This window comes from Oncorhynchus clarkii, chromosome 3 (assembly GCF_045791955.1).
Source record: "Oncorhynchus clarkii lewisi isolate Uvic-CL-2024 chromosome 3, UVic_Ocla_1.0, whole genome shotgun sequence".
Classification (NCBI taxonomy): Eukaryota; Metazoa; Chordata; class Actinopteri; order Salmoniformes; family Salmonidae; genus Oncorhynchus; species Oncorhynchus clarkii.
Window position 1 is genome coordinate 63,509,306 of NC_092149.1, and position 13,823 is coordinate 63,523,128.

Here is a 13,823-nt window from a genome sequence, read left to right on the forward strand (position 1 = left end):
GGTCATGGAAATATGGTTAAAAGTCATGGAGAAGTCATGTGTATTTACTCTGCGTATGCACCTGCGCAGCTCCATTGGTATTTTGGGACTGTTTAAGGATGAACTGTGTTACTCTGTTTTTCCCTCTTGCTTTGTGTCTTTGTATACTGTACCATTCCTCTGCTAAACTTTGTAAAGTGTTCCCACAATCAAAGTTAAGCAGCTGGCAGCTCAGTGGAGCGCTGTACCTAGCTGTTTATAACTTGGCTATGCCCTCTGAGCATGTTCCCGCTCCAACCTCTTTGGATCTGAAAGAAAGTCAGAGCTCCAGAGAATCCTCCGCTTTGATACTGTCTCTCCTCTGTAATTTTCCCAAGCTCACTTTTTTTGTTTACATATTCATCACCAACTGCTGGAATAAAGTTTATGTTTACTTATGAAAGGTCTTTGTTAACCCAGTTAGTCCATATCTCATCTCTGCACTATGTACGTGTGCGTGCACACAAGCATCCATGTGTGTATTTGCATTTTATGCTGAGTATGCATCGTTCATTTGATTTATTATATGCTTATTCCCCTTACCTATTGATGTCACTTAAAATGCAAATAAAGTCCAGTCGAGTGTTGGATGGTAAAGAATTAAGCAGGTGTGCCAGCTAGGCTAGCAGACAGCAGAGAGAGAGAGAGGCTGCAAATCACAATCTGCTGCAGACTGCAGGCTCTGCTGGGACCTTTCCTCTAACTGCAGCTCATAACACTCCCTATAGTCTGTTAACAGTCCATGATAACAGATCAGCTCATAAACACAACTACCTTCACTCCCTACAGTCAGTTAACAGTCCGCGATAACAAGGGGATAAGGGGAAAAACCCCAGCACTGGAATTTGATGCTGCTTAAATATGGCATAATGTTGTCCTCAGAGACCTAGACATACAGTGTACCTTAATGTGCAGAGTGGAGGTTGCCAGATAGTAGGTCTCAGGAGTATACTGTCTCCCTAAGCTGTCACTATAGCTATGAATGTATTAACATCTTGAAAGCCACTGGCATGCCAACTATCAAGTCCAACAAACGTCTGACAAGCCACCAGATGGTTTATACAGTAGGCCTACTGCCAGATGATTAGCATGCAATGCTAAATAGATATCTCCTGTAAAAGGGGTCTAGGGGATTCTCTTCTCTTATGACTCCTCTTATAAAGACCCATGTGTGTATTTTCTTAGAGGTTGGTTGCTTTTCCAAGACTATTGTATATGTTTAAAAGTGTATATAACCTAGTCTATAACTATACATAGTCTATAACAGACACCACTTGCTAGGGTGTGCTAGAGCCTTGTAAAAAATGATAGAGATCTAGGTCACATTTACAATTCTAATTATCGGTAGGTGGTAGAACGTATCGTTTTTTGGGGCCAGCTCCTACTTCATTTCTATTGCGGCTCCTACTTCATTTCTATTTCAAGTGTGGTAATGTCCTTGTTCTCCCCTTGACTCAGAGCCATTGACCTGTAACCACAAGGACTTTGCCTGTGCTAACGGGGACTGCATCTCGGCTCGATTCCGCTGCGATGGAGACTATGATTGCCATGATAATTCAGACGAGGTCAGTGATCCCTGTTGTCATTTAACAGCAGCCTTTAAATAGCATGTTATAGCCTGTAAACTGTGTGAATCACAACCTCGTGTCTGTCCATTCTTAAATAATCTGATTTGAGTGAATTGACCCTACCCCCATGTTTATTTCTTTATTTTTGAGGGCTCAACATCAATGTATGTTTTAGTTTTTTCTGAAAGGCATGATTATTGAATTGAAAATGCAACAACGGGCTTGATGATTTAATAGCATTATGAAATCCAAATAGTTAAATATTCAATTTATTGGAACGCATGAGAGAATAGCCTACTAAGGCTGACAATGTCCTAATAGAGAGACATTTTATGTTTCTGCTCTTATGCAAATGTATAAATAATTATGCAAACTGGTTCACTAACTCAAAATACTGCTTTAACTAGCCTTGCATAGGAGTTGTGGACCTGTTTTGCAGAATGTGAATTTTTTTAACGCGTGAGCTATTCATGAAAAATGAGACGATCCTTAGAAAATATTCATATCTCCATTGTAGAATGGCTAATTCAAGGTGAAAGGCACGGAATTACCCATTTATTATGCCTTGTAATTTATTGCTCTGTTAAATACCTCCACAGCAATTACAGTATATAGTATGAATAATCCCCTCTATGTGCAACCTCTGTTAATCCATTATTGTGTGTGTGGTCCCAATGATGTCTTTCTGGGTCAAACTGTATATTTAGTTCACAGAGTAAGTAAACATTTGTCAGCGATGCATGGTTTCTCTTGTAAACAACTACTTTTCTTGCCTCCCCCCACATTTCTTACCAAAAACCTAATAAACTGGCAATGAACACTCACTGTAAAGAGTTAACATAGTCTATGAATGTGTTTTGTATGGGTAATGAATGTGCTATGAAGTCCTTATGTACTGTAGGTACCCTTCAAATAAAGTATTACCTGATGTTCCTACTGTATAAGAATAAGAACATCTGTGGTGTTCTTATGAGCCTTATGTAAATTTCAGCTTCTTGTTCTGTATATCTCTCTATAGAAGGGCTGTGAGGCTCGGTGTGCTGAGGACCAGTTTCAGTGTCTCAATAACCTCTGCATCTCCCTCAAGTGGCTCTGTGATGGCCAGGAGGACTGCAAGACAGGAGAGGACGAGAGAAACTGCCAGGGAACAGGTACAGTATACGAGAAAGTCTAGACAAGGTCGGAAGGGACGTGTCCCCAAAACTTTCTTAATGTGAAATTGAAGTAGTTGTTTAAAATCTGAGAATCACTGCAGAGCTCCTGTGGTAACATGGAGTGTTGTAGTTGATATTATTTGGTTAAAAAACAGAACAAAGATAGTTTTTCTGGACTTTTTAAGATTAGGAAATGTTGGTAGGGGGTTGCTTGACCCTTTACGATAGCTACAAGGTACTAGCAGGAGAAATGCCAAGGCTACTTTCTACATGTAATGAAATACTGTTCCAATTCTGTAACCAATTAATACATTTTGTATTTATTTATTTTTATTTGACCTTTCTTTAACTAGGCAAGTCAGTTAAGAGCAAATTCTTATTTACAATGATGGCCTAGGAACAGTGGGTTAACTGCCTTGTTCAGGGGCAGAACGACTGATTTTTACCTTGTCAGCGCGGGGATTCGATCCAGCAATCTTTCGGTTACTGGCCCAACACTCTAAACACTAGGCTACCTGCCACCCCAGGTAGCTACTGCATCAGTACGCCATGTGTTTTACCGACAGTAAGTGGATTGATATTGGCTCATTCCCATTCTAACAGAAAATGCCTTGTATTCTACTGAAGTGCAGCCACTACAGTACAGTAGCTAGCCAGTGTAACCTCATCCGGAGCCCCAGTGGTGATGATTGTGTGGGTGTGTTTCAGACCACTTAATTCAGCAGCAGGCAGCACACAGCATGCCCTGCCTGAGGGAAGACATCATATTTAGACCTAGTATCTGTCCAATGTCCAGCACTGCTGGTTTGGAAAGAAAGGCTTGTAGCTGGGTTTTTTTTAGCACTTACACTAGGCTAACATGGAGCATGCAACCTTCTTTATGAGTGTACAGAGCAGGTACAAACCAGCCCCACTTATGCTGTGAATGATGGCTGTTGTATTATTATTTGGTAGAGTGTGTACACTCATACAGCTCTACGTCTCTGATCTTTGTATTTCCAGTGCTCCCCTCCTGCTCCTTAAATGAGTATGTGTGTGCCAGTGGAGGGTGTGTGTCGGCCAGTCTGAGATGTGATGGACAGGACAACTGTCTGGATGGGTCAGATGAGGTGGGTGTGGCTCTGCTTGGTACTCATCTATATCAATCAATGTGTACTTACTTACTGCACATTTTTTGTTTATTTACAAAAAAGTTAAAGTAAGTAATGCCCAGTGCAGTAAAAAAAAGTGATTTTCTTGTGTTTTATATATATTTCCACACTATGAGGTTGGAATAATGCTGTGAAATTGTGAAAATAATTATAATGCCCTTTTAGTGTAAGACCATTATGAAAAGGCCACCTGAAACTTCAGCCTGTTTTAGTGTGATTGAGTTTTGGCCTGACTGGTGACATCAGCAGGCAGTACATTAGTTAATAGACCAATAAGAAAGGTTTAGAACTCTCTATCTGCCAATAAGAGCTAGTTTCAATTTTCAACTCCCCACTCAGACAACTCCCAGACAGTCCTAGCAAAATTCTTGCTTGAGAAATTGCTCTTTGCTAAGAATAAATTTTTGTTTCTTTTTAACTATTTTAATTAAAAACAATCACAGTAAGGTACTTAATTGTTAACCACAAATTAGTTGATATTGAGATAAAAATTACTGCATTGGACCTTTAATACGGCAAAGATTATATATATCTATTTGTAAGGATGGTCCCTACATATTTTGGTGTCCAGTGTAAGGTCTCGTCTGTGTTTGACATCTAATGTCAATAATCTAACAATGCTGTTATGTGTTGCCAGGCGGGCTGCGTGAAGGAGTGCAAGGAAGACGAGTTCCTGTGTCTGAACCATGCCCACTGTATCCCACGGAGATGGCGCTGTGACGACATTTTTGACTGTGTGGACCATAGCGACGAGGAGAACTGCAGTCAAGGTACAACAGGGCTGGACATACTCACTAAACATGCCAGTGTGCTAGAAAACTATTGGTTTTCTATACAGGTCCATCTTATTTTTCTTAATACACAGGCAACATGTCCTACTACAGTAGAGACATGCATTTCAAACATATGCAGCCACTGAATGTTCTAGCAGGACATGTTACCTGTATAAGAAATGTAACAAATATTAAATTGCAAATGGGGACAGAGTTGAGCATGTTCACTGGAACACACTAACACAGAACAAATGCCTGTCAATATGGTACACACATTATATGTTCTTCCTTCTTAGCTTAGGTAGAATCAATTGCAGCCCGTCTAGTTTTCACAGTGCAATGAATGTCACGATCAGTGGGGGGTTCGGACTCACACATGGCTAGTAGCGTAGCAACCACCGCTCTAGCCATGTGTTTGTTGTGAAAGGTGTACAACACAATAGTCCTATTCTGGCCAAGCAAAGGTCATTTCTCTAACAAGAACATTCTTTCATTCAGACACTATACTGCTAGCACAATGCTGTTGAATATGAAGTTTTGAAGGAAATGGAAAAGACGACCTTGTGAAAGAAAGAAAGCCCATGGGCAGTGCTGCTCACCTTCAGTCTGTAATTGCAGGCATCTTCTTCTGCCGTCCCGATGAGTTCATTTGCAACAACACCTTGTGCAAGCTCCACGCATGGGTGTGTGATGGCAAGGACGACTGTGGAGACAACTCAGACGAGGACACAGAGATGTGTGGTGGGTTGAAATAACGTCTCTCACTTAGATGTTTTCTCAAAGGTGTTTGATGGATATTTTATTAGCTATTACTTACATATTTCATGTAAGGTAATAGTCATGGTTGAAATGGTGAATTTCTTAAAGAAAATGAATGTCTTTTTTATGAAGGAGTTGATTAAACTCTGATGAATGGACTAGAATGGAATTTGTTGAATGGAGTAGAGTGGACTGTGTTGAATTAACTAAAGTGTATTTGACTGTCTGGAATACTTGTGTGTTTCTTCTCCCCTCCAGCCAAACTTCCTTGTCCTCCTACACGGCCACACCGATGTAGAAATGACCGTGTGTGTCTGCGCCCTGACCAAGTGTGTAACAAGGTGGATGACTGTGGGGATACCTCGGACGAGAAGGAATGTGGTGCGTTTATACCAGTTCAAACATTACATTTTTCTTCATCAAGAATGTTGAACTAAGGAGGTTGATTTTCCAATCTAACTTTATTCCTAATTGCATCAAAAACTGTGTATTAGTCAAGTTCCTTTAATATCCCTAGAAACTCAAAGCCACATCATTCTTCGAATCTTGGCTACTATCAGCATTTTTATATTGCTATCTCAAAACACCAATCATGCAAATTAATTTATTCTCTGTTGCCGATGCGGTCTTTCTATCCGATGTGTGTTTGGGTCCTGTGTGTGTCCCAAAACAGAGGTGGTGTCTGGCCGACCCAGGCCGTGTGGGAAGGCAGAGTTCACCTGCAGTACCCAGCGCTGCATCCCAGCCCAGCTGCAGTGTGACCTCTTCAATGACTGTGGGGATGGGGGCTCGGATGAGCAGGACTGCAAGGCCTGTGCGTGTGTGTCACACAGATCCATATCCTGCTGTTTAGATGGAAGTAATAAATGTCACTAGGAAGTAACTGAATGTGTGAGATAATCTAGGGCTCTTCTGCTAGATCCAAGGGTTAAATGATGTCAGAATATTTATGGTAGTAACATATTTGCTGTGTGTGTTTCTGTCCGGTGAAAGTTGTTCTCTTGGCTTCCACACATCAACGAAGCAACTTTTTGCAAGCATGTACAATGTTTAGGAATGTGTTTTCATGTGCAATCAAAGTGTTGTTTTCAATTGTAGTTTCCCATGGAGACGTATGTGGAAAGAAGTCGAACCCATGTGGGGAGGATGCAATTTGCAATCAGACAAACACAAGTTCAATATGTCATTGTAAATCTGGCTTTCGGAGAAATCTAAAGACTGGCCAGTGTGAAGGTACCGTATGACCTCTTTCTCCTCACTGTTCAATTGGACAGAATGTTTACTGTAATAATGGAATTATAAAATGTAACTAATGTGGTTAGATATCATGTACATAATGTAGCTGTGGATGATGAACAATATACAGTGCCTTGCGAAAGTATTCGGCCCCCTTGAACTTTGCGACCTTTTGCCACATTTCAGGCTTCAAACATAAAGATATAAAACTGTATTTTTTTGTGAAGAATCAACAACAAGTGGGACACAATCATGAAGTGGAACGACATTTATTGGATATTTCAAACTTTTTTAACAAATCAAAAACTGAAAAATTGGGTGTGCAAAATTATTCAGCCCCTTTACTTACAGTGCAGCAAACTCTCTACAGAAGTTCAGTGAGGATCTCTGAATGATCCAATGTTGACCTAAATGACTAATGATGATAAATACAATCCACCTGTGTGTAATCAAGTCTCCGTATAAATGCACCTGCACTGTGATAGTCTCAGAGGTCCGTTAAAAGCTCAGAGAGCATCATGAAGAACAAGAAACACACCAGGCAGGTCCGAGATACTGTTGTGAAGAAGTTTAAAGCCGGATTTGGATACAAAAAGATTTCCCAAGCTTTAAACATCCCAAGGAGCACTGTGCAAGCGATAATATTGAAATGGAAGGAGTATCAGACCACTGCAAATCTACCAAGACCTGGCCGTCCCTCTAAACTTTCAGCTCATACAAGGAGAAGACTGATCAGATATTCAGCCAAGAGGCCCATGATCACTCTGGATGAACTGCAGAGATCTACAGCTGAGGTGGGAGACTCTGTCCATAGGACAACAATCAGTCGTATATTGCACAAATCTGGCCTTTATGGAAGAATGGCAAGAAGAAAGCCATTTCTTAAAGATATCCATAAAAAGTGCCGTTTAAAGTTTGCCACAAGCCACCTGGGAGACACACCAAACATGTGGAAGAAGGTGCTCTGGTCAGATGAAACCAAAATTGAACTTTTTGGCAACAATGCAAAACGTTATGTTTGGCGTAAAAGCAACACAGCTGAACACACCATCCCCACTGTCAAACATGGTGGTGGCAGCATCATGGTTTGGGCCTGCTTTTCTTCAGCAGGGACAGGGAAGATGGTTAAAATTGATGGGAAGATGGATGGAGCCAAATACAGGACCATTCTGGAAGAAAACCTGATGGAGTCTGCAAAAGACCTGAGACTGGGACGGAGATTTGTCTTCCAACAAGACAATGATCCAAAACATAAAGCAAAATCTACAATGGAATGGTTCAAAAATAAACATATCCAGGTGTTAGAATGGCCAAGTCAAAGTCCAGACCTGAATCCAATCGAGAATCTGTGGAAAGAACTGAAAACTGCTGTTCACAAATGCTCTCCATCCAACCTCACTGAGCTCGAGCTGTTTTGCAAGGAGTAATGGTAAAAAATGTCAGTCTCTCGATGTGCAAAACTGATAGAGACATACCCCAAGCGACTTACAGCTGTAATCGCAGCAAAAGGTGGCGCTACAAAGTATTAACTTAAGGGGGCTGAATAATTTTGCACGCCCAATTTTTCAGTTTTTGATTTGTTAAAAAAGTTTGAAATATCCAATAAATGTCGTTCCACTTCATGAATGTGTCCCACTTGTTTGTATCCAAATCCGGCTTTAAACTTCTTCACAACAGTATCTCGGACCTGCCTGGTGTGTTCCTTGTTCTTCATGATGCTCTCTGCGCTTTTAACGGACCTCTGAGACTATCACAGTGCAGGTGCATTTATACGGAGACTTGATTACACACAGGTGGATTGTATTTATCATCATTAGTCATTTAGGTCAACATTGGATCATTCAGAGATCCTCACTGAACTTCTGTAGAGAGTTTGCTGCACTGTAAGTAAAGGGGCTGAATAATTTTGCACACCCAATTTTTCAGTTTTTGATTTGTTAAAAAAGTTTGAAATATCCAATAAATGTCGTTCCACTTCATGATTGTGTCCCACTTGTTGTTGATTCTTCACAAAAAAATACAGTTTTATATCTTTATGTTTGAAGCCTGAAATGTGGCAAAAGGTCGCAAAGTTCAAGAGGGCCGAATACTTTCGCAAGGCACTGTACATAACATGGCTTTCCAAGTAGGTGTTTATAGTGTTTATAGTAGCTGACAGCAGGAATGTCCACCTGTGCTGTTGCCAGATAATTGAATGTTCATTTCTCTACCATAAGCCACCAATCTTGAAATGCATATATTGTTTTTACCCAACTAGAATATACAATAGATATCCTCACATCGATAGGTTGGGACTATATCAACCATTTCTTATTTGAGAGGTATGGCAGCTTGGTAACTGACTGACTTTTCTTTTTTCTCCTCAGAAATCAATGAGTGTCTTGGGTTTGACATGTGTGCTCACTATTGTACAAACACTAAAGGATCCTACAAGTGTACTTGTGACAGGAATTTTAAGGAAATCAATGGAAACTGTATAGTAAAAGGTATGGACCATTTTATTACTGTACTGTATGTGCTAACTGAAGACAATTGAACTATCAAAGACCTTGATGTGTATCTTATACTATGATTGTTTCAATAGAGATGTTATTTGTTGCTAAATTAATTACAACTTTAGTATAAACTAAGTATAGTATGTATTTCTATAAAATGCAACATTTTTTTGAATATTGTATACCCTTTATTTGAATTGAATAGTTTTATTCAATAGCTATTAAGGTAACAATGTACTCCCATACAGTACTGTACCCTTAGCACTCTTGTAAATATACTGTCATAGTATTCAGATTTGGTATTTTATTAGGATGAACTTTACATTAAGATGGCAGGATTGTATAAGTATGTATACAAAACCAGCCATTTAAACATTTAAGGAGTATAATAACTGAGTCTGCATCTGTTTCTGATGTGAACAATAAGGATTATATTAATAATGGATTAATAATGATTGCCAGTATTCACTAAAAGCTATTCCACAACTTTCTACTAAAGTGTTAATGTTATGGGTGTATACCCCACTGTGATACACTGCGTTGTGATAGATATTCATCTATCCCACTATTCCTACTGATTGGCACCATGGGTAGTAGTAATAATAAATGACTGGTCTTGTTGCTATGTGATTATGTATTATTATCCTGATAATAAAGGAACATGTCGGTTTCCTGGACACAGATTAAGCCTAGTTCTGGAATAAAAAGCACTTTCAATGGAGATTCTCTATTGGACTTGCCTTTTAGTCCAGGACTAGGCTTAATCTGTGTCCAGGAAACTACCCCATAATGTTTCTATATGAATGATGACTTGATTACATATATCAGAGGATACTTTGCTTCTGTAAATGGAATTATGCTGTAAAATTGTTGTTTAAAACCCTAAATGGAATTGAGCCACTTTTCATTTTCTTTGCATATTAATAACTCAACGGGCAGGACCAGAAGATCGAGTGCTCTACATAGCTAATGACACTGAAATCCGAAGTTTTGTGTATCCATTTAACCAGAGCCATGGACACAAATTCCTCACTCGCATCGAGGACAATGCCCGCATTATTGGGATGGATGCTCTGTTACACCAACAAAAGTTTATCTGGGCTACACAGTTTAACCCTGGTGGACTTTTTTACAAAGAAATCCTAGACAAGAGTCAAAGTAAAACTAATGTCGGAAACATAGTAAGTATCTCCAAAGGTGTGGTTGGAAAGTCTACTTTACTATTTTAATGTGTTATTGAATGTACGATTTGTACATTAAATATCCATATGCTGATATTGACAGGGTATCTACAGTATTAAGTAGCCCATTACAAGATATGCATGTTTCTTTCTTTTCTAAAGCCATTGAAGCTACATTATGTCTTGGTTATTGCATTTGAGGACAATGAATTATAGAATGATTATAGCAATGAGAGCTTGAACACAGCAGTGAGCGCTTGAAGATTAAATGTATAACTCATACAGTCACATATCTTATTAATGTGTGTGAGCAAGAGAACAGAACATTAGCAAGGTGCCACGCTTTTTCCAGTTATTGTTTGACCTAAAGTAAGGAATGTCTCGGATGTAATGAATGTCTCGGATGTAGATATGCCTGCTGACAAAGTCGGAGAAAGCTAGCACAATGTTTTTAAATAAATTACACACATCTTTCAATGTCATTGGAAGATACTCTTATTCTAAGACCATGATGTACATTGTTCTAAAGTTTGAGTCATTGTTGTCACATTGGGAACATGGCATAAAGTATTATGGGATCACACGTAAGACTTCTTACACATTTAGCATAGACTACTAAACCTTTACTAGAATCAAGTATTGCATTAAACATACCTGTATCACGTTTGATAGTGGTCAGAATAGTGAGTGCATCTAAATAAACCAACAGTTTTAAGAAAATTCTTCACATCTGAATGTTAGAAGTTTCAAGTTCATGTGTAATACAAATACCTTGGAAATCTTCGTCATTTTCACGATTTCATGTTTACAAGCTCTAATTTTCCTTGCAGTGTTCAGACTTCCGTAGACCAAGGGATGTGTCTGCTGACTGGATTACAGGAAATATCTATTGGACAGACCACTCTCGGATGCACTGGTTCAGCTATTACACAGCCCACTGGACTAAGCTCAGATACTCAATAAATGTGGGCCAGCTCAGAGGGCCAAATTGCACCCGTCTGATAACTGACATTGCAGGAGAGCCGTACGCCATTGCTGTCAACCCAGCCCGAGGGTAAGGGCATTCTTTGCAGACCATGTCAAATTTCATCATTATGTTTTCACTTTATACTTTTTAGCTTTGTCATTATTTTGGTACTCTGCCGGAGGAAGACAGCAGTGCAATTTTTAAAGATTCATCCAAGATTGAATCCAAGATTTGTTTTCTTACTGATTTTTTAAAAGCTTTAAGTATAGACAAGGATTCCAGGGATTCTTTAAGTATGGACAGGGATGTGTTTAATCCCGTTATTCAAGAAGACCAGGGGCCTCATTATCAAAGGTGCTTTTTATCCTGCAAAAGTTGGCAAGAATTTTCTTTATTTTCCAGCAGCAGACCCACCTAATTTTCACTTGAAAAAATAGTTGTGTTTAATAGGCTAAATTGCACATTCTGTTAACATCTGATTTCAGAGTGATCTGTTCTTGCAATTTTTCACATAGTAGTTTGGATGTAGTGAGATGCTTTTTAAAAGTAACTTTAGTTAAGTAAACTATGTTTTTCTAAGGGTAGCTTCAAGTGTGAAGTAATTGGTAGCTTGATTATATTTTCAGAGTAGCTTCCCCAACACTGACCATGCGTACGCACAACTTCTAGAAGGTTGATCAACTGTATTGCAAGCAAATATGCTTATTGTTCGGTAGGGGAAATGGGAGGTGTTTGATGCACAGGAATTATAATAAAAAAATATAGGCCTAATGATTAAACAGATGCATTTGCCATTGGTAAGGAGATTGCATAGCAGCATGTTGTCTAATATATTTTTATTTCACTTTTATTAAATAGGCCTGATTCATAATCACATTTCAGGACATGTCTCTCTCCTTTTCTGACATAACTGGTTTAAATTATTCCCACTACACAACAAATAGTAGGCCACCATTTATCAATTGCTCATTCAATAGCCAAGCATGCTGGAAAGTAAATAGACCGGTAGCCTTGACAGTAGACCTAATCCTATGTGACAGTATGGGTTGGCTCCAGTATTGCTGTGCGATTAGGAGCGTAACATCATAGCCTAACCTATTTAATTTCAGAGCCTATACCAAGGCAGAAGATAGAGACACAATCATGTATTGATAAACAAAATATTGAACATCGTGTCTTTTGCATGGAATTGTGGACTGTAGCTCTTAAATTGTTCTAAAGGACAATCAATCTTCCAGAATGTGCAGCCAGTGTTTGGCACTTACTAGGCAGCATGCATTTTTAGTTTGGCAAAGTCACTGCAGAATTCTGCCCAAACAGAAATGTCATAATTGTGCTTTCTTTTAGGAATTATCATGGCCTAGTTCAATATCTCCAAATTTTACAGCAAATGAGAGAGGGCATTTTTATTACCATAAAAGGTGAATGGAGGGCATTTTCCAGGCAGCGCTCGATCACGGCCACACAAATATAATATGTCTCTGATTCATCAATTAAATATGTACAGTGCCAGTCAAATGTTTGGACACGCCTTCTCATTCAAGGGCTTTTCTTCATTTTTATTTTTTTTGGTTTTGTATAATAAAAGACATCAAAACTATGAAATAACACATATGGAATCATGTAGTAATCCAATTGAGATGGTTTGGGATGAGTTGGACCGCAGAGTGCCGGAAAAGCAGCCAACAAGTGCTCAGTATATGTGAGAACTTTTTAAGACGGTTGGAAAAGCATTCCAGGTGAAGCTGGTTAGGAGAGTGCAAAGCTGTCATCAAGGCAAAGGGTGGCTACTTTGAAAAATCTGAAATATAAAATATATTTGGATTTGTTTAACACTTTTTGGGTTACTACATGATTCCATATGTGTTATTTCATAGTTTTGATGTCTTCACTATTATTCTACAATGTAGAGAATTGTAAAAATTAAGAAAAACAATGTTATGGACATCTAACAGGAAATGCTTATCTTTGTATCTTCTACAGGATGATGTACTGGACAGTAATAGGTGATCATTCTCATATTGAGGAGTCGGCTATGGATGGGTCCATGCGTAGGATCCTCTTGGAGAAGAACCTCAGGAGACCAACAGGTATCTATCTACAGGACACGATCATATTAATCTGCAAGTCCATACGTATCTTTTCATTGAGGTGGGATGTTGTAAACTAGCCTAGTCCCAGATCTGTTTATGCAGTCTTGGCAATGACAACGACCATAGGAGTTGGCAAGACAGTACAAACCGATCTGGGACCAGGCTAGTTGTAGACTAGAGGATAGATATGTTTGAAAATAAGGCCATGGAAAAAAAGTAAATGAATGTGTCTGACACACCAAACCTGTTGTGATGGTCCTGGGGGAGACACTTAGTGCTGATCTACTTTTTAAAAGATGGTTTGGCCTCCTTTAATGCAAGGGACCCATGCACTGTCTCTGCCAAGGTAGAGGGAATTTATCATCTGTGGAAAAACACACACCCATTTAATCGCCATGACAACTTGGGTCATTTATCCAGTCAAACAC

General features: G+C 39.2%; 1 protein-coding gene across 1 annotated transcript in view; it reads left to right on the top strand.

The window, feature by feature from the left end:
• Window positions 1-13,823, top strand: part of LOC139401164 (low-density lipoprotein receptor-related protein 1B-like) — a 430,219-nt gene that overhangs the window by 397,729 nt on the left and 18,667 nt on the right. The window contains exons 68-79 of the mRNA XM_071145604.1: window positions 1,477-1,583; window positions 2,605-2,737; window positions 3,743-3,849; window positions 4,529-4,661; window positions 5,283-5,405; window positions 5,682-5,804; window positions 6,097-6,237; window positions 6,522-6,656; window positions 9,026-9,145; window positions 10,094-10,335; window positions 11,166-11,389; window positions 13,286-13,392. Coding sequence (XP_071001705.1) covers window positions 1,477-1,583; window positions 2,605-2,737; window positions 3,743-3,849; window positions 4,529-4,661; window positions 5,283-5,405; window positions 5,682-5,804; window positions 6,097-6,237; window positions 6,522-6,656; window positions 9,026-9,145; window positions 10,094-10,335; window positions 11,166-11,389; window positions 13,286-13,392 — 1,695 coding nt within the window. The remainder of the gene's footprint in view (window positions 1-1,476; window positions 1,584-2,604; window positions 2,738-3,742; window positions 3,850-4,528; window positions 4,662-5,282; window positions 5,406-5,681; window positions 5,805-6,096; window positions 6,238-6,521; window positions 6,657-9,025; window positions 9,146-10,093; window positions 10,336-11,165; window positions 11,390-13,285; window positions 13,393-13,823) is intronic.